At 35.5% G+C, this 19781-nt stretch overlaps 7 protein-coding genes and 1 long non-coding RNA gene across 18 annotated transcripts in view; 3 read left to right on the forward strand and 5 right to left on the reverse strand.

Annotated features, from left to right (window-relative positions):
* Positions 1–664: 664 nt before the first annotated feature.
* LOC116426662 (proclotting enzyme) lies at positions 665–4829 on the forward strand. Its single transcript, XM_031975929.2, has 6 exons — positions 665–943; positions 2271–2593; positions 2980–3449; positions 3766–4040; positions 4202–4347; positions 4419–4829. Exons 1-6 carry the CDS (start codon positions 790–792, stop codon positions 4569–4571), a joined length of 1521 nt encoding a protein of 506 aa, XP_031831789.1. The 5' UTR covers positions 665–789; the 3' UTR covers positions 4572–4829.
* Positions 2110–3868, reverse strand: LOC143174798 (uncharacterized). Its single transcript, XR_012999162.1, has 3 exons — positions 3741–3868; positions 3264–3669; positions 2110–3151 (listed from the first exon to the last, which is right to left on the reverse strand). It is a non-coding gene; the product is annotated as an uncharacterized LOC143174798 (long non-coding RNA).
* gwl (serine/threonine-protein kinase greatwall) lies at positions 4826–7788 on the reverse strand. Of its 3 annotated transcripts, none has more exons than XM_076369988.1 (4): positions 7228–7378; positions 7073–7114; positions 5083–6991; positions 4826–5013 (listed from the first exon to the last, which is right to left on the reverse strand). In XM_076369988.1, exons 3-4 carry the CDS (start codon positions 6875–6877, stop codon positions 4967–4969), a joined length of 1842 nt encoding a protein of 613 aa, XP_076226103.1. In that variant the 5' UTR covers positions 6878–6991; positions 7073–7114; positions 7228–7378; the 3' UTR covers positions 4826–4966. The 3 variants fall into 3 exon arrangements, with proteins under 3 accessions (XP_076226103.1, XP_031831788.1, XP_031831787.1); XM_031975928.2 differs by lacking the exon at positions 7073–7114 and having other exon boundaries at positions 4831–5013; positions 5083–6409; positions 6728–6991; positions 7228–7788; XM_031975927.2 differs by lacking the exon at positions 7073–7114 and having other exon boundaries at positions 4831–5013; positions 7228–7788.
* Positions 7789–7793: 5 nt separating this feature from the next.
* Positions 7794–10748, forward strand: LOC116426663 (serine/threonine-protein kinase VRK1). Its single transcript, XM_031975930.2, has 7 exons — positions 7794–8458; positions 8574–8626; positions 8700–8769; positions 8974–9170; positions 9249–9459; positions 9562–10250; positions 10352–10748. The coding sequence occupies exons 1-7, from the start codon at positions 8299–8301 to the stop codon at positions 10451–10453; spliced, it is 1482 nt and encodes a 493-aa protein (XP_031831790.1). The 5' UTR covers positions 7794–8298; the 3' UTR covers positions 10454–10748.
* Positions 10749–10839: 91 nt separating this feature from the next.
* Clbn (Nuclear export mediator factor NEMF homolog Clbn) lies at positions 10840–15150 on the reverse strand. Its single transcript, XM_031975926.2, has 10 exons — positions 14925–15150; positions 14601–14772; positions 14323–14525; positions 13154–14232; positions 12912–13092; positions 12532–12833; positions 12277–12430; positions 11894–12194; positions 11304–11566; positions 10840–11225 (listed from the first exon to the last, which is right to left on the reverse strand). Exons 1-10 carry the CDS (start codon positions 14978–14980, stop codon positions 11027–11029), a joined length of 2910 nt encoding a protein of 969 aa, XP_031831786.1. The 5' UTR covers positions 14981–15150; the 3' UTR covers positions 10840–11026.
* Positions 15151–15253: 103 nt separating this feature from the next.
* On the forward strand, positions 15254–19005 carry LOC116426665 (NEDD8-conjugating enzyme UBE2F). Of its 4 annotated transcripts, none has more exons than XM_076369990.1 (5): positions 15254–15395; positions 17757–17881; positions 17999–18160; positions 18232–18393; positions 18501–19005. In XM_076369990.1, exons 2-5 carry the CDS (start codon positions 17774–17776, stop codon positions 18615–18617), a joined length of 549 nt encoding a protein of 182 aa, XP_076226105.1. In that variant the 5' UTR covers positions 15254–15395; positions 17757–17773; the 3' UTR covers positions 18618–19005. The 4 variants fall into 4 exon arrangements, with proteins under 4 accessions (XP_076226105.1, XP_031831792.1, XP_031831794.1 ...); XM_031975932.2 differs by lacking the exon at positions 15254–15395 and adding an exon at positions 17231–17418; XM_031975934.2 differs by lacking the exon at positions 15254–15395 and adding an exon at positions 17405–17549.
* LOC116426664 (uncharacterized) lies at positions 15540–17334 on the reverse strand. The gene has a single exon (XM_031975931.2). It carries the CDS (start codon positions 16910–16912, stop codon positions 15632–15634), a length of 1281 nt encoding a protein of 426 aa, XP_031831791.1. The 5' UTR covers positions 16913–17334; the 3' UTR covers positions 15540–15631.
* Positions 18995–19781, reverse strand: part of Obsc (Obscurin) — a 41329-nt gene continuing 40542 nt past the window's right edge. For 5 of the 6 annotated variants that reach the window (XM_031975920.2, XM_031975918.2, XM_031975919.2 and 2 more), the window contains one exon: positions 18995–19704. In XM_031975920.2, the coding sequence (XP_031831780.2) occupies positions 19458–19704 (247 nt within the window). In that variant the 3' untranslated portion in view covers positions 18995–19457. The remainder of the gene's footprint in view (positions 19705–19781) is intronic. The other variant, XM_031975921.2, reaches the window with a different exon arrangement.

Consider the following 19781-nt stretch of genomic DNA (forward strand, 5'->3'; position numbering starts at 1 on the left):
TGTGTTTCAATGAAACTTGATTAACAGAGTACTTGTCCTATCACCTGATAAACGTGCATTTTTATTCATTCAAGTAAGGAACGCTCTACTCTAAAGGCAGACTTACTCTCTTACTACTCTTTCTTTATGACTTCTTCGAAAGTAGTATATTATAACGGACATCTTAGTTCGATCGGAAAATACCTGACCATTGGAATAGTTCTTTCCAAGAAGAGGAGGTAATTCCAGATAATTTATTTGAAATAACTCTATTCGGTTATATGAGTCGAGCATTCAAATAAAATCGTTCTGCGATACCATTCGTTGAGACGATTTCCATCATCCTCCGTAAGAATCTCCATTCCCCGATGAAAACAAGCTGGATCGGTAAGCGGAGTATTATCCCTCGCGTGATCGCGTTCGCCGCGGCGATCTCTCAATTCTCTCGAGTGGAAATTTTCGTACTTCGATATTCTGGTTTGCGCCCTCAGCCCACCCTCTTCTACGTGGTGCACCCGGACTTGGCAGGGAACCGCTAAAAGAACAAGAGGAGAGCCACCGATGACTGCCGAATGACTCGCCGTATCGAATCAGCTAGGGGCAAAGAACGGCGGAGAGCCCGAGAGGGGAGAACGAGCCCGTTATAAGCTCGAGCACCGGCTATTCAGCAGCTTAGCAACTTAGTGCCGGTCCCAGGGTCCCTACTGGTAACAGCGGACGGGCCCTAACATCTCGTGTCTCTCCGCCAGGTGTTGTTCTCCCTCGATTTCCGCGATCGAGCGTTAGAACCGACGATTTTCGCAGGCCAAGATGGTGACGGTGCTCGTCGTGCAGGCGATCCTCGCGGTCTTGGTCGTCGCGGACACCAGCCACACTGATTCCGCCGGCAAGTCGGTTATCTTCGAGTCATCGCTGGACAACCTCCGGCAGGATGAGCAAGATGATAACGCGGTGGTCATTGAAGGTAAGTCGTGCATAACGAGCCAATCTAAGATTATAATCGAATCAATCAATTATACCTGAACAATTGATAGAAGAGTTGATAGCAAGTTAACGCCGCAGAATCCGATTGGTCCTTTTGTAAATGATCGTAGTAACTTAAAGATAAATATAGAAACAATAGGCATTGTTTTTTTTCAATAAAAATGTAGCGTATATTTGATATTTTGAGACACATCGTTATCGTGACTTTAAATTGTTAAGTGTCGTCTTTAAGATCTCGATGAAAGATGCAAGAAGATTGCCGGATGCGGTAAAGTTCTATCAAATGATTGAGGAATATTTGAACTTTGTGTGATACCTACGAACGACGAACGGTGAGCATCGACAAATGATCGATGATTCGCGCATTCCATAGACGGCAAACGGAAGCGCGACGCCACCGAGACATGTGTGACTCCTGTGTGTATAATCCTGGGTCAGCGAACTCGCTGTCAATAATCCGACCGTAACTGTGTTATAATATATCTCATTCCTGATCAGTCGAAGATGAACATTCCGGCGACACGGCGGCGATCGTTACACACCAATCGCCGTGAAGTGGGTCATTTTCTTGGTCCTTTGCAATTAAAATTCTCTGCAACAATAGGACGTATCAGAATGTGTCCCGTGGAACATGAGAGGAATACCATTCGCGACGATTGGAGCAAATGTACAAGTCTGCACAGTTCAGTGATACGTTCTACGGGCGCGCGGTTCAATGTGAATTCACGCGAAGCTGATGACCACCGGATGAAAACGATTCGGGTAAACCGAAAACCTTCGAAAAACATTGGACTTCTTTGATCGCCAAGTTCTTTCCGATATACATAGAGTGTCGAAGGGAAGGCAATAACACATGGTCTTTAGACAAATGCGTCACGCGGCGCGGACGATCTGCATTCATTACAACGGTAGACGATGTGTCATTCACTGTTAGACATCGTTAATGCATACGCGTGTATCCGCGGACGTGCCGAAGCGAACTCCGAGAAACAGTTTCTCTATCGATGCAATAAAACATCTTCCTGTTCGAGTGATTTATTGAAAAATAAAAAGGAAACTAAGCGCTTATAACGTTAAGATGTTAACAATAACGATTCAATGAATGATATGATCTTATTATTCATACAATAGTTTGTTTTTGCAGATTTAGTTTAATCTTTGAATCGTAAAGTAGTTTCTGCAGTTATCCAACTTGCATTGTCCTAAGAAAATTTAAAAGTACTCTCTTGTTTATCAAATTATCCTCCACTTGTAATGATGTATTTATTCTTCTATTAGTAACTCAATATTATTATTTGCGTATGAAGCGGCAAGTAATTTGGATGCTGGATTCGACACGAGAGGGGGCCGAGGCATCTTATGGAAGGGTATCTCGAGCCGCGAGTCCTGTCTGACATCGAAAGGCGAAGTAGGGCGTTGCACCAGCTTCAAGGAATGCTACCCCTACTTCAAAATCCCTGACTTGAGCGCTCTGGATGGCTGGGTGCTCGGAGTTTACGACACCTGCAGCTACATCCAGGAGAACGGACAAACGAATTTTGGAATCTGCTGCTCCAACCTGCTTCCAGTTGTTACTCCACCTCCGGCCACCGATGAGGATCCTATTGATCCAATTGTCGATGATGTCCAGGTGATTGATCGCATCAATTTCGTAACAGGCATCAGTGATCAATCTTAATGCATCAGCGGCACGATAACGTTCGAAGACAATCGTTACTGGTAGCTATTGGTTCTCTCCGTCGACTCTACGACGGAGATTTGGTTCAACGCGATTTTACGATTGATCGAGGCGGTCCGATTACTTACCAGGAACTCGTAAAAATAATACGTGATGCGAATCGAAAACGTTAGATCTAGTGTAGAAAGTCAGGCTTGGACTTCTATCGAGCGACGTGATTTCGTAAACGAAACTTTTACGACTCTCCTTAACCGCTCGCCTTTCCTTTGTGAAATCTTTCTCGGCGATTGTCGAATAGCATCGCGGTGAACATTCATATTGTTGGAAATGTCTCGCAGGAAACCGAGGAAAAAGACAAGGGACCCGCGACCATAAAACCAAGACCTCCGATTCACGGTTCATGGCCGCCGCAGATCCCTACGCATCCACCCGACCACACTTTGCCGCCATTGCCAACGCATCCACCGTACCTTGATTTAGCGACGACCTCCACGTTGAAACCAGTTTCCACTACGAAAAAACCGGGCTTAGGCACGACCTGGCCGACGAAGAAACCTGCCTGGTGGCCGGGCGCGCCGACCACGCCGGCCACTACCCAGAAACCGATAGGAACGTTCCCTACCCTGGACACTTCCCAATGCGGGGCAAAGAATGGTAACCAGGACCAAGAGCGGATCGTAGGAGGTCACAACGCTGAACCTGGCGAGTGGCCTTGGATAGCAGCGCTCTTCAACGCAGGCAGACAGTTCTGCGGTGGCTCGCTCATCGACGATAGACACATACTAACCGCAGCTCATTGCGTTTCCAAGTAAGTCGCAGAAAGACGCAGTACATGACTAAACTGCCTACGAGGAATCTCTATTTCCAGAGAAGAATTCGCTTGGCCTATAGTCGTTCGTACGTTGCTGGTCGACTTGTAATGTTCAGCATTGTCTTTCAAGATTGCGGATCCTAACTGTATCGTTTAAAGATAGAATTGATGAACCTTGGAAGCCGCTAGAGTACCAGTCCAGTATTAGCTTCGTAACCTAGATCGAATTTCAATTTTATCAATCGTACAACTTAATGTTATTCCAAGTATTATGAATAAACACTTCACCTCGACCATCGCTCTATGTTCGCAGTATGAATCCTTGGGACGTGGCAAGGCTAACGGTCCGACTCGGTGACTACAATATCAAGACCCACACCGAGATCAGACATATCGAGCGCCGAGTGAAACGTGTGGTCAGACACAGAGGATTCAATCTGCGCACCCTGTACAACGACGTCGCGCTTCTGACTCTCAGCGAACCGGTCCCGTTCACCGAACAGATACGACCCATCTGCCTGCCTAGCGGTTCGCAGCTCTACTCAGGGAAAACCGCGACAGTCATCGGCTGGGGATCCCTGAGGGAAAGTAAGTCTAACCTCGATTGAAATCAGTCACAGATTTGTAACTAGGACTGTAGAATTTCCATGCGACGAATTAACTTTTATAGCGATAACCTGATTGATTATTGTAAAGAATACTGATTATTGACCTTAGGATTAATATAACGTAACGTTTGTTTCTTCAAGGTGGACCACAACCAGCTATACTTCAAGAGGTGTCGATACCGATTTGGACGAACAGTGAATGTAAATCGAAGTACGGCGCGGCTGCACCTGGCGGCATTGTAGACAGTTTCTTGTGTGCAGGACGAGTTGCGAAAGATTCCTGCTCGGTGTGTATTGCGATATTCCTGTTCTTCACTTTCTTTTGGAATTAACTAACACAGCATTATTTGTTGTACAGGGTGACAGCGGTGGCCCGTTGATGGTCAACGATGGTCGTTGGACGCAAGTTGGTATCGTCAGCTGGGGTATCGGATGTGGCAAAGGTCAATATCCAGGCGTGTACACGAGAGTGACGCACTTCCTACCCTGGATTTACAAGAATCTGAAGTAAAATCGCGACGCCGGGAATGTGTCATTCCTGCTTGATAAAGTATTTCGCTCGTTATCATCCTCATCGTCATCGAACAACGCAATGCATCGTCATGTATGATAAAGAAATTCGTTGAACACATAATACGTAATAATTGATCAAGAGAACCTATCAACGATACACTTGTCCCGCTCGATCTTTGATCACGACCATGCAAAGAAGCATAACAGTTAAGTCAGGAATCTTCGCCTAGAGATAAGTGAACGCACAGAAACTTATAAGTTGTAACAAAATATTTTATAGTATTATACATTTACAACTATATAAAAAATAGTTTTACGTTGTAACAATCTTTGTGTTAATGACGTCTACTCCCATGATAGACCAGGTAGCGCAAAAAACAGTTTTCCTAATGATCACGTGTCACAGTTGCTCACGTTCAAGTGTTGCATTATGTTCCGTGCTGAAAACAAGACAAATTTATATGATCGCGAAATTGTAAATTCAGTCTTTCCGCACTAGTCGAGCCTACCTTGAAAATAACATGTGTCGTAGTTGTCATCGGGTTGAGGAACAAATGGTGGAACGGTTTTAAGCGAATCGTTCCAAGGGAAATCTTGGAAAAGATTCATAGTCCGCACTTCCTTCGCAGAAGGGCGCTCGTGTTGGTCTAGAGTTAGAAGTGCATCGATGGCCTCTGTGGCTTCTGTCGACAGAGCTTCGTTGTCCTCCGGCCATGGAATGTCTTTGGCTAAAATATTGGCGAACACTGCTTGTGGTGTTTCATCGTTGAACGGCGGGACACCGGTACAGAATTCAAAAAGACAGACACCTAAAGCCCACCAATCCACCGCAGGACCATGACCTTGTTTCAAAAGTAGCTCCGGAGCTAAATAATCCGGCGTTCCAAGTATACGGTCGTCTGACCTGTTGACGCCAACCTGGCCTCTTCTAACAGACTTTGGTGTTCTATAAGGTGTGTAGCAATTGCCTGAACTTGCCGGGGTCTTGATAGGAGATATACCTTGAGGAGAGCGGTGTTGCTCCGACGTATCTATTGGTATATTGGTAGCTGAGTGTGCTGACATAGGTGGTGGAAGTTGAAACCTTGTAGTCTTAACCAATGGTACTGTTTCTACACCATCTTTCTCCTCTTCTTCCTCATTGTTACTCTTTTGAATAGCTCTTTCTTTTTGTTTCGTGAATGACACTGGTGTACTGAAGGCGACCCTCCCACCTGATCCTTTTTCTTGTCCTCCGGTTACGCTATTAGCATTGTCTGATTCTTTCAATGATTCTGAAATGGTGGAGTTCATAGGACTCCTAGAAAATATGCAGCCACGGTTCTTCCGTTTTGGTGTTTTGTCTACTTCTAAATCCATTGCATTTATCTCACACGTTAAGCCCGTTGTACCTAGTGCTGGAGCCCTCTTCCTTTTAGAACCTCTTGCGACCGTGTTAACACATGTGCTCAAAGGGCTAGTATGGAAAAAAGTACGTTCAGAGCGTTCTGCTTCCAGCGTAGACTCATCTTCGTCGTCCACGTTTTGATTCAATCCACTATTAGCGCGAATAGAAGATGCTTCGCATGTGTGATAACTTCCAGAGCTACTCTCTTCAGTCTCTTCGTCATTATTGCCTTCAATTATAATATTCTCTCTAAAACGTTCCCCTAATCGGAGATCCTCGGCTGATTGAAAGGGAGTAACACCAGATACTCGAGAATAATCTTCCGATGCAGCAGAGGAAACGACAGAGCATGGCGACGACGGAAATTTAGTACACTTCCGTTGTAATGCAGGCAGTAAGTTAACACCGGGCGTGCTTCCATCACTGAGATTGGAGTCGCTAGTGGATCTCTGTCCAGAGCCAAAAGACAAATGCGACGTTAATGACAGAAGCTGTCCTGGTGTTCTAATACAGAGACTAGGTGTACAATTAACTAAATCAGATATTTCTAAATCCCTATGCAAGGATATTTTACTAAGCCCAAAATCTGTAAGTTTAACATGTCCCTCTCGTGACAGAAGCATATTATCTGGTTTTAAATCTCTATGTACAATTCCGTGAGAGTGAAGATATTCCAACGCGAGACATACTTCTGCAGTATAAAAAGCTGCCATGGACTCTTCCATGTACCCATATACACCCAGCAAGCTCTTAAGATCTCCACCCACCATATATTCCATTACTAAGTAAACACTGCTCAGGGACTGCAGCGAATAAAATAATTGTACGCAATAAGGACTATGAGTTAAAGCCAATGCATTCCGCTCAATTATAACTTGTGAGGCCATATTCTTGTTTATCATTTCATTTTTCTTCATTACTTTAATCGCATACAACTTCTCAGGATTGGACTTCTTGTATCCAAGGAATACTTTGCCAAATGCACCACGGCTTATAGGTTTCACAATTTTGAAATCTTGGATTTCTGGTACCTGAAATTTAAACACAATGTAGGTAAATTAATCTCTCGATTGCAGAAAATGTGTAATAAGTAAAAAAACACAGAAATATACCTAAAACGTATAGGAATCGAACAATGCAGCTTAATGTAAGATCTATAACCAAGTCCATAGTACTCCGAATGAGTGATTCAATGAAGATGTGTAAACATTGATAAGATAAGACAAGTTAAATGGTAATTCAAACAGTATTTTGTTTTCTTCCTTACCTTTGCCGTGGGGTTAACAATTTTAGAAATTGTATTAAAAATTGAGTTGTCCATGTGTCTACTCGATGCCTGCCGCGGTGTACACTCCCCGTACGGGATTTCCCGTTCGCACTCGGTATCATTGTCGTTTCCACACGAGTTCTCATCATCTATCTCGATGATTTGATCATTACCGTCTAGACGTAAATCTAGAGAGCGACTTGCGACCTCTTCCATTTAAAAAAATAACCTAAGCGGTACGAAGTCGCGAACCTATCTAATGGAACGTCAAATACTGATGCTTCAATTCATAGAGTGAAACCGCGGCTCAAGAAATGCGAAGTTTTATTCATCGTTCTTTCATATTATATGTTTTTCTCGCGTGATATGTAAATACACTTTAACGGCTGTTTAACATTTTTGAATATGAACATGTGTATCAGCATGTGACGGCATATGTGAGGGTGTTTCTCCTCATGAAAAGTTACCCTCTCCAAACCTAGTTTTACCTGTCTGTATTGAACACTACATAGAACTACTCACGATCCAGTCTCGGGCAGCTCTTAAAGTAAAGGTAGTGGGGAAACGCTGTTTTCAAGTTACTAGCGTGAGGGGAGTAAGTTAGCATTTCTGGCATACGTTGAATACTTCAAAACGCGCGAAATAACCGGGACTACCAATGGCAACATCTTTCCTCTATACAACAATTGACCAATATAAACTAAATGTATTGAATAACAAAAAAAATTTTCTGTGACGTGTCAAAGAATATTTATAATTTTTATTATGTTTATTATTAATGGAACTTTCATGTTATTATATATTTCTTGTCATAGGAATTTTCATAACGTTCATGAACTACACTGAACAGTTCCCGCCTTTGAATTTTTTTCGTATTCACAGCCGCTCAGAGACTGTACGTGAAACATCGTTGCTCACTGAATAGCGTGTAAAGTGTTTATTTAAACTTATTCAAGCGTTAGAATTTTATTTTATAATACTTCAAATTATCCTTAGTTCTTTGTCATTTCTGTTTGAAGTGACACACATTTTTTTACGCATTATAAACATTATTACATTCGTAACCTCATCATGTGTGCTGAAGTAAAAAGAGCACCTAAGAAAAAAGCATCTAAATTATATAAAATGCCAGATCCTATATCGCCTGGCGAAATATTAACAGACATAACGAAAAAACAGTGGATTCTTGGCAAGTCAATCGGTATTGGAGGATTTGGCGAAGTTTATTCTGGTATACACTTTTTTATTCCTATTGAAACCTCGTTTCCTCTCATAAACAACATTTTATTCCATTTGTATTTAAAAAGTGACAAATAAATTTAATATAATTACAATAACAATTGCAGCTGCTCCATATAGTGGGAAAACTCCAAAGGATTATCCAAATGTAATTAAAATTGTAAGTGTTTTTTTCTTCACTGGTTGCATTAAATTGTTTATGTGTTACATTTTTTGGGAATTAAAAATTATAGGAACCACATGGAAATGGACCGTTATTTGTAGAAATGCATTTTTATATGAGAAATGCTAAATCTGATGAAAGTAAGTTATGTGTAAGATGATTCAGGATAGGTAATATAACTGAATATAATATAATTCTATAGGTATTGGTAAATGGAAAATAAAATATAAGATTCTTTGCATGATCAATTTTACATGATTATATTGCCCTTTTTGAAACGTTATGTCTTTATACATTATGATATATAATTATTCAGATATTGTGAGAAAGGATATTCATTTTAGTTGATAATTGGAGAAAGAAGAAGAAACTTTCTAAGCTTGGTATGCCACCATATATTGGCTCTGGAAGTCATGAATACAAAAATATTAAATATAGATTTATAGTGATGGAACGATATGGTACAGACTTATGGAAACTATTTAAAAATAATAATAAACGATTCCCAGAGCACACAGTGTATAAAATAGCTTTACAAATAGTAAGGAACAATTCAACATACATTTTGAATTCACTTGTGTAATGCATTTAAATTAAAAAAATGTATTTATATTTTTAGATGCATGTACTAGAGTACATCCATTTTAAAACATATGTTCATGCAGATATAAAGGGTGGAAATTTATTGTTACACTCAAATTCTCTAGATCAAGTTTATTTAGTAGATTTTGGATTAGCATCCCATTACACGAAGGGTGAATATAAGTTGGATCCAAAGAAAGCACATAACGGAACCATTGAGTATACTAGTAGAGATGCTCACATGGGAGGTACTGATAATCACAAATTAGATTTTAGAATTTGTTTTATCTTTTATCTTTGTACTTCTGAAGGAAAGATATCAATTAGAATAAACTATTTTTTTGTTTCAGTGCCAACAATGCGTGGTGATTTGGAAATTTTGGGTTATAACATAATTCAATGGTTATGCGGTTCACTGTTATGGGAGAAAGACTTATCAAGTCCAGCTGCAGTACAAAAGCAGAAGGAAAAAGCATTTCAAAATATTCCGGAATTTTTAACTAAAAGTTTTCAAGGATCAGTACCAAATCCTGTTCTTAAGTTTATGACTCTATTAGCGAGTATGAAATACAATGATGTACCAGCTTATGATAAATTTGAAAAGATACTAACAGAAGGTTTGAAAGAATTGTCGCATAAACCGGATGGGAAATTGGAATTTAAAAATAGTATTCATGATCGTAAACTGGATATTTTAAAATCCCCTAATCCGCCGAAAGTAAAGAAAACAACAGCGGATAAAAATCGGAAAAGTCCGCGTATAAGGGCATTAAAGAATTTAACTCCAGTAAGAAGTCTTGACGACAGTACTGTAGGCATTATAATTGATAAAAAACGTGGTGGCGTGGCAGATCTAAAGCAAATATTAAATGATATTGAATCTGACGAAGAATACGATATAAAAATAGTTAAAAAAGCGAAAAAAAATACTGATTCAGTTTCTGTAAATAAAATTAAGGGCGGGAAGACTGTAGTTAAAAACAGGAGTCGAGTTAAGGCGAAAAATCATGATGAATCAATTTCGGATTCTGAACCAGAAGTAAGAAACATGTATAAAATAACAGAATAATAATACCTTTAATTTTATTTATGAAGTGTAAGGTAACGATAAAAGATTATATGTATGTTTTATTTTTGTAGATTATATCAAAGGGATCAAAATCACGGCCTAACAGTGCTCGAAAAGCAAGGACATTGGTTGTCCACGAAAGTGCATCTGATGATGATATGTTTGATGCATAATTATTTCGAACATTATGAATTCTGTTTTGAATGCGATTTCACGCATTAAAATCATTTCTATTTGGTAAAATATTGTACATTACTGTATTTATATCGAAATTTATAAAAAACACAGTCTGTTAATATGTTAGTTATGCTAAAACCAATACTATTTGCAACTGCATTTTACTTTTCAAAATTGTATACATATTTTGATACGTCTCACCTAAAATATAAGAGTCGTAGCGTTAAGTGCTGGCTGTTAAACAGTATTAATTCTATATTTATACAAATAATAAACTTTGTGTACTTTAAATTATTTAAACGTTAAAGAAGAGATTTAAGTTATAAGCTAAAGTTGAAATTTTTATCAATGTATGATTTCTGTACATGTGACTATTTTAATATAGATACAAACACATGTCTGTTTATTAACAGAATTTAAAAATTACAAAAGCATTAGAACGCTGCAATAGATATATGCCTTGTTCTTAATAGCAAGAGTAATAATTTATTAGGAACATAGTCCAGATTGAAATTTTCTCTATATACACTTTGTATACAATAATTTGTTGAATTTTCTACACAAAAGATTTACTTCTTCAATTTCTGTATTTGAGGAGCACTTATTTTAACTTTCCCTGGAATATTTCTAGCTATTATTTCTTCCTTGACAGCTTTCAGTAAGTCTTTCTCTCGTGAAGTAATATCTTTATCTTTCAAGAATACTGTTACTGCTGTTTTTGCGGCTTTTCCTCTCTTACCTGTCCCGGGCGTTAATTTTACTTTGAATCTGAAAAATAATATATAAACGTAAATATAACAAACAAAAATTATAATATAAATTTAATATAAATACACTTCAATGTACTTATAATTCAGTAGAGTATTATAAGGTGCGACTACTGGTACAGCAAACAGCAATTCATCTTCTGTAAGAGGTTTTCCCGTCAGTTGATCCAACATATCTACCTCCGGTCCTGGACCAGTGTCTTCTTCTTCGACATTATCCATAATCTGAGGATTTTGTGATGTGGGTGGTTTCGCTATACCTTTCTTCTTTCCTTGTTGTTTTGGCCCAGACGGATCTTTATTCTTATTTTTTCTCTTATCCTCTTTTGCAGCACCTGCTGACTACAGGAATTGTATTGTATTATTGGGTTGTTGCAAAAGTTTTCATTATTTGTTATAAGAAATAAAAAGAAGAATTTTGAACTGTTCACTGTATAAACAAAAACTAAATAAAAATGAAGGAAGAAGTGTCCTCCATACGCGTTATAATAATTTAAAAACAGACGTTATATGTTTTGAAGACAAAAATTTTTTTGTTAATCACATACAAAAAACATCAAAATTTTTGCATTAATCCAATATTAAGAAATAATTCTTGCATGTACCCTTTCATCACTATTATGCAATTTTTTGATATGTCATGTACATTGCATTTGGAACTACACCTACTTGAAGAACTTGCATAGATAATTTTCTGTCTTCCTCGTCCTGATCCTTATATTTCTCTTTCATTTTCTTTAACCTTCCTTTTTGACCTCTTTTCAATACTACTTGCTCATTCTTTTTGGTTTCCGCATTGATCTTGTTATCTTCATGTTTGGGAAATTGTTTCTGTTTTCCTTTATTAGAACTCTTTTCTTTAATGGCAGTATTTAATATTATTGGTTTATCATCACCCAAGTAAATTACATTTTCTTCATTTTCATTTTGCGGTGTTAATACTTGATTTTGATCGATATGTAACTTCATTCTATAGTACGAGAAATATTTATTATGTATTAGATTTTATGACAAAGAAATTTTAAATCTGTATTCTTTGTAATGTAACTTACTTAGAACCAGAGACATCAATTTTAATTTTTGTATCTGGAAAGTGCGATATATTTTCACTCTCATCGCTGTCATTATAATCAACATTATTTTCGTCTGCATTTAAATCCTCTTTAGACTCTTCCTGAATAGGATTTAAATTATTTGTCTGCTCTTCTATTTAATTCATGATTATAATATTAAAACAATGATATTATATTATTAACTTTTATGCTGTAAATAAATACATTTATTAATTGTTCAAATTAATATTTTACCTTCATCAGAGTCTCCTATTAGTTCTATTTCTTTATCTTCTTCGACTATTAATTCTGTATGTTCACTTTCGTCATCAACAACTTTAACTCTTCTCTCATCTTTGTGCCTTTCAATTGAACTTTCTTCTAAGCGAAATAGAAATCCTAATCCCATAATTAACTGACATGGTGGCAAATAATTTTTTTTTCCACGAATCATAAATGATCCAGTAGTAAGATATTCACCAGTCGGAGCCGTTTTTGACACCTGATCATTGTTTACCCACCATGCTCCAGTCACTACTTTAGCATCCCATGCAATACTAACAATATAAATTTCTTTTGTAATAAAATTCTGATGACACAAAATATCTATTAGTAAATTATAATTTCTTGTATACCTGTAGGCAACAGCCATTGTACCTGCTTCAGCTAAAGTTTTTGGAGGTACCGGAGAACCACCAGGATTTTTAATTACTACTGAACTGGCACCAGTTAAATCAGCGTGCACATATATGTCTCCAGATTTAAGGTATCTTTTTACTATCAACTCGTTTTGTTGTTGATCCCTTCCACCAATTACTGTAATGTGGTACAATTATTACTAAATTATTATTCTAAATATATAATTTCATGAGCTTACCTAGGTAATTTTCAGAGCTGATAAACCAGTAGAACTTTTCAAACCAATATACTTTTCTCAATTTGTTAATACTGTGAATGGCTTGAACCTCTTTTAGTGTTTGCTTTGTTTTTTTTTCTGCAGATTTTAAAGCTTTATCCTGAGACTCTATTGTCTTTTGCTGTTTTTTAGCTGCTGATCTCTTGGCATTATAATATTTGCTAGCATTTGCAAAAGCAGAGTGAGCTAAATCAATATCAATCAACATAGGTTTTAATTCTGATTCTTCATCACTGTCTTCATAGGGATCATGTAAAAGTAGCGAAATGTGATTTGTCTCTAATTTCAATTGTTTTATTGCAGATGCAACTGGATCCCCTCTGTTTTCTGCTTCTTTTAACAAAACTTTTATATCTGGCCAAGCCATTTGATTAGCAAGAGCACTTTGTATAGCTAATATGGCATTATCTACTAAAGCTTGGTTTCTAGAAATTAATTCTGCTTTTTGTTTATCTAATTCTTGAGTCTTTTTTAATGTGATGAGTCTCTGATCGTGATCTTTTCTAACATTTTCTAATTTCCTAAGAGCATCGCGTTCCTGTTGCAAAGCCTTTATGTCTAATTTTTGACCTTCCATTGTAGAAAAGTACTCATCTACCGCAACATCGAAAGAAGTAAACTCTTTATATGGAGAATTTTTATGTTGTTCAAATAAAACTGGATGAAATTCAATATTAGAATATATAAAATCTTCTTTGCCATCTGTAGTTGGTTTTGTTTCTTTCTTTTGTACAATGTAGCCCTGTGAAACATTTTTTCTGGCAGATTCCATCATATCATTTCCACACTCTAAAGCTAGAATTAAGTTTGGCATGTGATCTATGACATTAAAATCTTTGCCAATTTTGCAACCAAGTGTGAAACCATGCTTTAATAAAACATGATCAATTAATGCAGAACCAAATTCTAAAAGTGGATTTAAAACCTTCTTGAGATTTTCTCCTGCTTTAGCATTTTGAAGATGTTGTTGAATTTCTTCTATTGGTGGCATGATATTTTTATAGGCACGATCCATAGGATATTTCTCTCTAACAGCAAATCTATTTATTGTATAGTCTTATTAATATCCTACTATCTCAGACTGATTAGCCAAATCTAATTTAAAACATAATTTTTGAACCATATCTTACCTAACTTTATCTCCCTCTGTATGAGGTCTCAAAATATTCAAAATAATCATTTCATAGTCTGTGAGAACTATATTACCTCGATCATACAGTTCCAATATTATATGATAAGCAGCCTCGCCACTACCAAATTGTAAATCTATTATTCTGTCTACACCTATTTGAGTAAGACTTTCTAATCGTTTGTTCTTCAGATGTTTACGCATCTACAGATATTAAATGAAGTGTCTTACGTAAATATTATTTACAAAGCATATAGTAATTAAAATATTAATATAAACCTTCATAGAGAATCCTGATGGAGCTACATTTTTTGGCCATTCAAATGCAGTTGTGTGAATCCTATTACCCGATTCTAATAAAAGGACACATTTTTCTTCGCTTCTTTGAAGACGTATGAGATAAGTTCGATGATCAATATCATAAATTTGATTTACACGCATACCAATGAGCCTGGAAATTAATATTAATACATAGATATACCATTTTATATATCTATCATAAAAATTTGTGAGCAATAAACAGAACTTAAACTAAATGTATCATATTGTAGCTTTTCAAATTGAAGGATTCAACTCTGTTACATTTTTGCATAATGCACTCACCTTTGCAGCTCAGTTACGGTGCATACAATATCGTAAGAATTAAATCGAGTCTTCATTTTTATATACGTACAGTTTCTTATACGCAAAACAAATTATAAAAATATTATAAATTTGACGTGTCACATAACCGTCAGATTTAATAGGTACATGTGGTGAGCACCAGTAACTAAAAAATATTTATCTATAGCAGGAATCAAGTTAGTTGAAGCACAGACTTAAGATATGTACAGACTGTGTATACAATATATTTTTCTGTCTACTGTTCTGAAATACCGACAACGTCAAAAATACCCTCGTCCTGATGTAGTAACGGACCCTACCTGAATCAAACGCTCAACTACTGAACCACCATCGACACAGTTCGTAGAATTTCTAAGAACTTCAAGATAGCACAAAAGATAGGTTATCGATGGAGTAAAGAAATAAATAAGTTTGTGCTAAAAGTTTGAAGACTTTATCGTAGATGACGGTGTGAGTTCTTTTATTACATTTTTTCTTATTATTGATTATAATTAAAATAATCAACTGTTAGAATTAACAAATAAAATTATAAATATTATTTACTTTTATTTATTCCAAATATGTACAAATATTTTAACATATATAATCATCAAATATCAAAATGTGGCTTTATGTAAATGTAATCTATAAAAGTAATGTTTTTGATAGTGCTTTCCTTAATCTATATGTATAATACTATAAAATTATTAGCATGTATAATTATGATTGCTTAAAGTTTTGTAAATAATTATATACTGGTTTTGATAATATACACCTTCAGATTCAAAATCTCTGTATGGTCTTAAACCAGAATATGGATTGTGACCTAAGAATGAACACTTTATATTATTGTTCAACACTACTTTTAATCTTGCTTGTTCTTCCATTGCTTCTGATATTGTATAAGATGTCAAAATGAGTGGACAATGTTGGTCAGCAATTATTTGTAAAGATTGTGCCCATGTATCATTACCAAATTTTAAGTCTTCACATTCACTAATTCCTGCATTATATCCAATAATAAAATTTGGTTTCATATTTGAAATATTATTAAAATAATTTGTATAAAATACATTATGCGTTTCAATTAAAAGCTTCTTGTTATTAGATTGACAATGATTACAAAGATTTATTGATATAGGGTCTGGAAATACTTCAGGCCCTATTAATATGATTTGTACTACTGTTGATTTTGGTAACCAATGTAACAAAATTTCCCACAAATTTATACCACTAACTTCTAACATATTTGCTGCAATTATGTGAATAATTATCTTATCTTCCCACAAAAACTCTTTTAACTTTTTCATTGCATATAGACATGTTAGAGGTCGTGTAAGATATTCTGCATTAATTATTGTTTGTTCCTCTATTGATAATTGCAAAGACATTTCTTCTTTAACATACTGTTTTATAAAATCTTCAATACATCCTGGTAGATCCATATAATTCATGCGACAAGGTAGTTTTAATTCAGGTATTTTCTTCTCATGCATTATTAAAGCCAAATCTAATTTAAAACATAATTTAAACATATAGCATACTTTTATATGTGCTGCATGATTTTTATGTTTTACACAGAAACTAGCTGCAGGACAATTTAAACAATCCACAAGCTCTTTTGGATTTCGGTTGTGACACACTGTACATGATCTAAGAAATTTAAACATTTGTTCCTCATAATGTTTTAATCTTCTAGGAATTTTCATTGCTACCAATAACATGAAGTTCATCTTCATATCAGTCCATTTTTTGATATTAATATCTCCATAATTCAAAAAGTTTGATAATTTATTATCATTCAAAATATTGCATATAATACTACATAAATCTCTGTGTTGTGGCCAATGTTTTCTTTGATGTCCCTTAGAACAATAAGCAATCATTGTACAATTGCCACATCTTTTTAATGAAATTCCTTCACCAAACTGTTTACAAACATGACAAGCATTTGTATAAAAATGGTAGTTGCTGTGCTTTTCCAACATTTTCTTACAGGAAAGTTCTTATGAAATCTTATAAATATAATCTTATCAAAATGTAATTTGTAAAACTTTCAAAAATTTATAAAAAAGATTGTTCTTCTTGATAGTGTGATGACTGAAAGTCATTTCAAATAAAACTTCTTTCATAAAGTGCTATTTTCATTTTTTATCATTATTTCACGTTTCAATTGTACAATATACTTTTCATTATTATGTGTTTATCAGGTAACTTCGAAATTATTTAAGTTTGTACACTGTTATTTAAAATAAACGTGAATCTTCGAGAAGCAGTCATCGCATTGGTTTTTCTAACAAACATTCTTTCGGCTTTTAATCGGTGTTGCCATCTACAGTAAGAAGGACTGACTTTTGGTGCACTTAAATATTTACCGTTTTATTTTAAATGGTTGGGGATCGGGGAATAACATACAGAATTTAACGAAATGTGCTATCACTGAAGAAATTGTATAAATAAACATTTAACTTGGTGCTACAATATTAATCATCGTGTAAGGCACAACTTCTCAGAAATTTAAATTTAATACGATGACCTAACCTTAAATTTCCGTTACACGATAACGAATGTCATAATTTTTATTTGTCAACACAGAAAATTACTCAACATTGTAGTTTTACAGTGGTATATTATAATTTTCCTCATTTTGACATAATAAAACATTGGACATTTTTTTCTGTTGCGATTAAATGTCATCACTTAACCCAAAATAATAGGTTGATCACTATTTTATACTTGACGTAATTCATTTTCATTTATATGAATCGCCGAGTTATTAAATTTCAGGTATGTTCTTTGCATTTTACGATTGTCAATATTATGTGTTTACAGATTTAATTGAGATAAGCATGATTACTCTAAGAGGAAAATTAAAAAAGGATGGTGACCTGGCGAACTCAAAAAATAGAGATTATAACAAACGCATTTCTGTCAGAGATAAATTACTTGTCAAGGAGGTAGATACAGCTATATAAAGATATATAAAATTATGAATTATTTCAATTGTTTCAAAATGTTTGGAATTGACTAATGTGTTGTGGCTTATTTAACATTAATATTTTTTACTTATTTAGGTTCAAGAAATGGAGCAAACTTTACCTAGTACTTGTCAAGTTACATTTAATGACCCACACTGTCTTCATGAGTTTACACTTCTCATTGTTCCTGACGAAGGGTATTGGTTGGGAGGTCGATTTTATTTCCAAATTTATATACCCGAAGATTATAACATGGCTGTAAATATATTATTAGTGTTTATAACGTAGTTACTTACAACAAAGTAGATACTAACAAGCTGCCTTTACAGCCACCAAAAGTCAATTGCTTAACAAAATTATGGCATCCTAATATAAGTGAAAATGGTGACGTATGTCTTTCAATATTAAGACAAAGTAGTATAGATGGAATGGGATGGGCGCCAACACGCAAGCTTCAGGATGTTGTATGGGGCTTGAATTCCCTTTTTACTGTGAGTCTAAAAGCATGATATAATAAATGCAGTAAAGTCTTATTTATAAGGCATAAATTTTATCAAATTTGTAATGCTTCATCAAAAATAACTTCTATTCTTTTCAGGATCTTTTAAATTTTGATGATCCCTTGAATAGAGACGCAGCTGACCTTTTCATAACAGATAAAGAATCATTTCGGAGTAAGGTGAAAGATTATGTTATGCAGTACGCAAAGAGATGATTCAAATTAGCCAATAATATTCTAATAATGTATTTTTACAATTATGGAGTTGCTATCTGACTTTGACAGACAAGTTTAAAATTCGTTTGAAAGATTCTTGTGTTTTTCTTTTTTTAAGGTGATACCAATCAAATTCATATACAATATTTTGCTACTAGTCTTCTCAATTTACGGAGATCGTATCTGTTGTACTTCCGTGTCGTTAATTGTATGCAGCTTTTGATTGTTCTAATACTTCATTGCAGTTATGATACAATTTATATTTGTAATTATTGGTACAAGGAACGAGGACAGAGAAATATGTCATTTGTACAATATGCTTATCCTCTTTATAGAGCATTGTAATGATGGAAGATAATTTGTAAATAAATTCCATATTTAATAATAAGATTTTTAATTGCGTTATTTGTGAACACCATGGGACAATATCCGTGTTTAAATGTACATGTTTTTGTCTTTATTACTTAGCATTTATTGGTGATTTTATTAGAATATAATTATCGTTTTTGTACAATTTCAAAGGGTGCGGTTCGTACCTTGATTCATTAAAACATGGTACCCCTTACGTTACATTCAAATATACTGATCATTCCTTTTGCCATCTTGACTGTGAATCTTTCACGTACTGATAGACGTTGGTATCTGTTAAAATAATTAAAAGTTGTAACAAATAAATAATAACAAAAAAAGAGAACAAGGAAAAGAAGCTCTTGCGTTTCATTTCTTCTTAGTAACTGATTCCTTGTCCTCCACAAGACTGACTAGATAAGTGCGTGAAGTTTTACGGTCACGTTAGGTAAAGAAAATTGGAAAAATCGTTGCTTAATCGTATCTTATTCATTAGAACGTGGTGAGCAGTTCTTCCTGTATGCTAGTCGATCTGATAAGTTTCTGCGTGGAACCTAACAAGCTTTCGCTTCCCAATGTTTGACTGTCGGATGCCGCTTTTGATTTCTCTTCGTGGTACTCCTCACTGTATTCTTTTAGTCTATTGCCCAAGAACACAGCCCTCTCGCGTTTCTTAATCATAAAGTCTGACAGCTGAAGCCATCTGTGTTCATGGCACTCCTCTACCAATGGTCTTTTACTAAAAAAAAATTTACAACATAAATTTATAACATTTACATCACTGTACACATATAATAATGAACAAAATTGATTATT

The sequence above is a fragment of the Nomia melanderi genome, chromosome 8 (assembly GCF_051020985.1).
Source record: "Nomia melanderi isolate GNS246 chromosome 8, iyNomMela1, whole genome shotgun sequence".
Classification (NCBI taxonomy): Eukaryota; Metazoa; Arthropoda; class Insecta; order Hymenoptera; family Halictidae; genus Nomia; species Nomia melanderi.

What these genes read in the sequence shown, in the direction of transcription:
- Clbn (XM_031975926.2), bottom strand. Translation starts at nt 14,980, where the DNA reads ATGAAGACTCGATTTAATTCTTACGATATTGTATGCACCGTAACTGAG. An exon ending in ACAGAGGGAGATAAAGTTAG is followed by an intron (nt 14,233 to 14,322) that starts GTAAGATATGGT and finishes TACAATAAATAG; the next exon opens with ATTTGCTGTTAGAGAGAAAT. An exon ending in ACAATGGCTGTTGCCTACAG is followed by an intron (nt 12,834 to 12,911) that starts GTATACAAGAAA and finishes TTATATTGTTAG; the next exon opens with TATTGCATGGGATGCTAAAG.
- LOC116426665 (XM_076369990.1), top strand. Translation starts at nt 17,774, where the DNA reads ATGATTACTCTAAGAGGAAAATTAAAAAAGGATGGTGACCTGGCGAAC. An exon ending in ATAAATTACTTGTCAAGGAG is followed by an intron (nt 17,882 to 17,998) that starts GTAGATACAGCT and finishes TTACTTATTTAG; the next exon opens with GTTCAAGAAATGGAGCAAAC. An exon ending in GCTTGAATTCCCTTTTTACT is followed by an intron (nt 18,394 to 18,500) that starts GTGAGTCTAAAA and finishes TATTCTTTTCAG; the next exon opens with GATCTTTTAAATTTTGATGA.
- gwl (XM_031975927.2), bottom strand. Translation starts at nt 7,443, where the DNA reads ATGGAAGAGGTCGCAAGTCGCTCTCTAGATTTACGTCTAGACGGTAAT. An exon ending in TTGTTAACCCCACGGCAAAG is followed by an intron (nt 6,992 to 7,227) that starts GTAAGGAAGAAA and finishes TTTAAATTTCAG; the next exon opens with GTACCAGAAATCCAAGATTT. An exon ending in CGACACATGTTATTTTCAAG is followed by an intron (nt 5,014 to 5,082) that starts GTAGGCTCGACT and finishes TCTTGTTTTCAG; the next exon opens with CACGGAACATAATGCAACAC.
- LOC116426663 (XM_031975930.2), top strand. Translation starts at nt 8,299, where the DNA reads ATGTGTGCTGAAGTAAAAAGAGCACCTAAGAAAAAAGCATCTAAATTA. An exon ending in ATAAAATAGCTTTACAAATA is followed by an intron (nt 9,171 to 9,248) that starts GTAAGGAACAAT and finishes TTATATTTTTAG; the next exon opens with ATGCATGTACTAGAGTACAT. An exon ending in TTTCGGATTCTGAACCAGAA is followed by an intron (nt 10,251 to 10,351) that starts GTAAGAAACATG and finishes TTATTTTTGTAG; the next exon opens with ATTATATCAAAGGGATCAAA.
- LOC116426664 (XM_031975931.2), bottom strand. Translation starts at nt 16,912, where the DNA reads ATGTTGGAAAAGCACAGCAACTACCATTTTTATACAAATGCTTGTCAT.
- LOC116426662 (XM_031975929.2), top strand. Translation starts at nt 790, where the DNA reads ATGGTGACGGTGCTCGTCGTGCAGGCGATCCTCGCGGTCTTGGTCGTC. An exon ending in TAACGCGGTGGTCATTGAAG is followed by an intron (nt 944 to 2,270) that starts GTAAGTCGTGCA and finishes TTGCGTATGAAG; the next exon opens with CGGCAAGTAATTTGGATGCT. An exon ending in TTGCGAAAGATTCCTGCTCG is followed by an intron (nt 4,348 to 4,418) that starts GTGTGTATTGCG and finishes TTTGTTGTACAG; the next exon opens with GGTGACAGCGGTGGCCCGTT.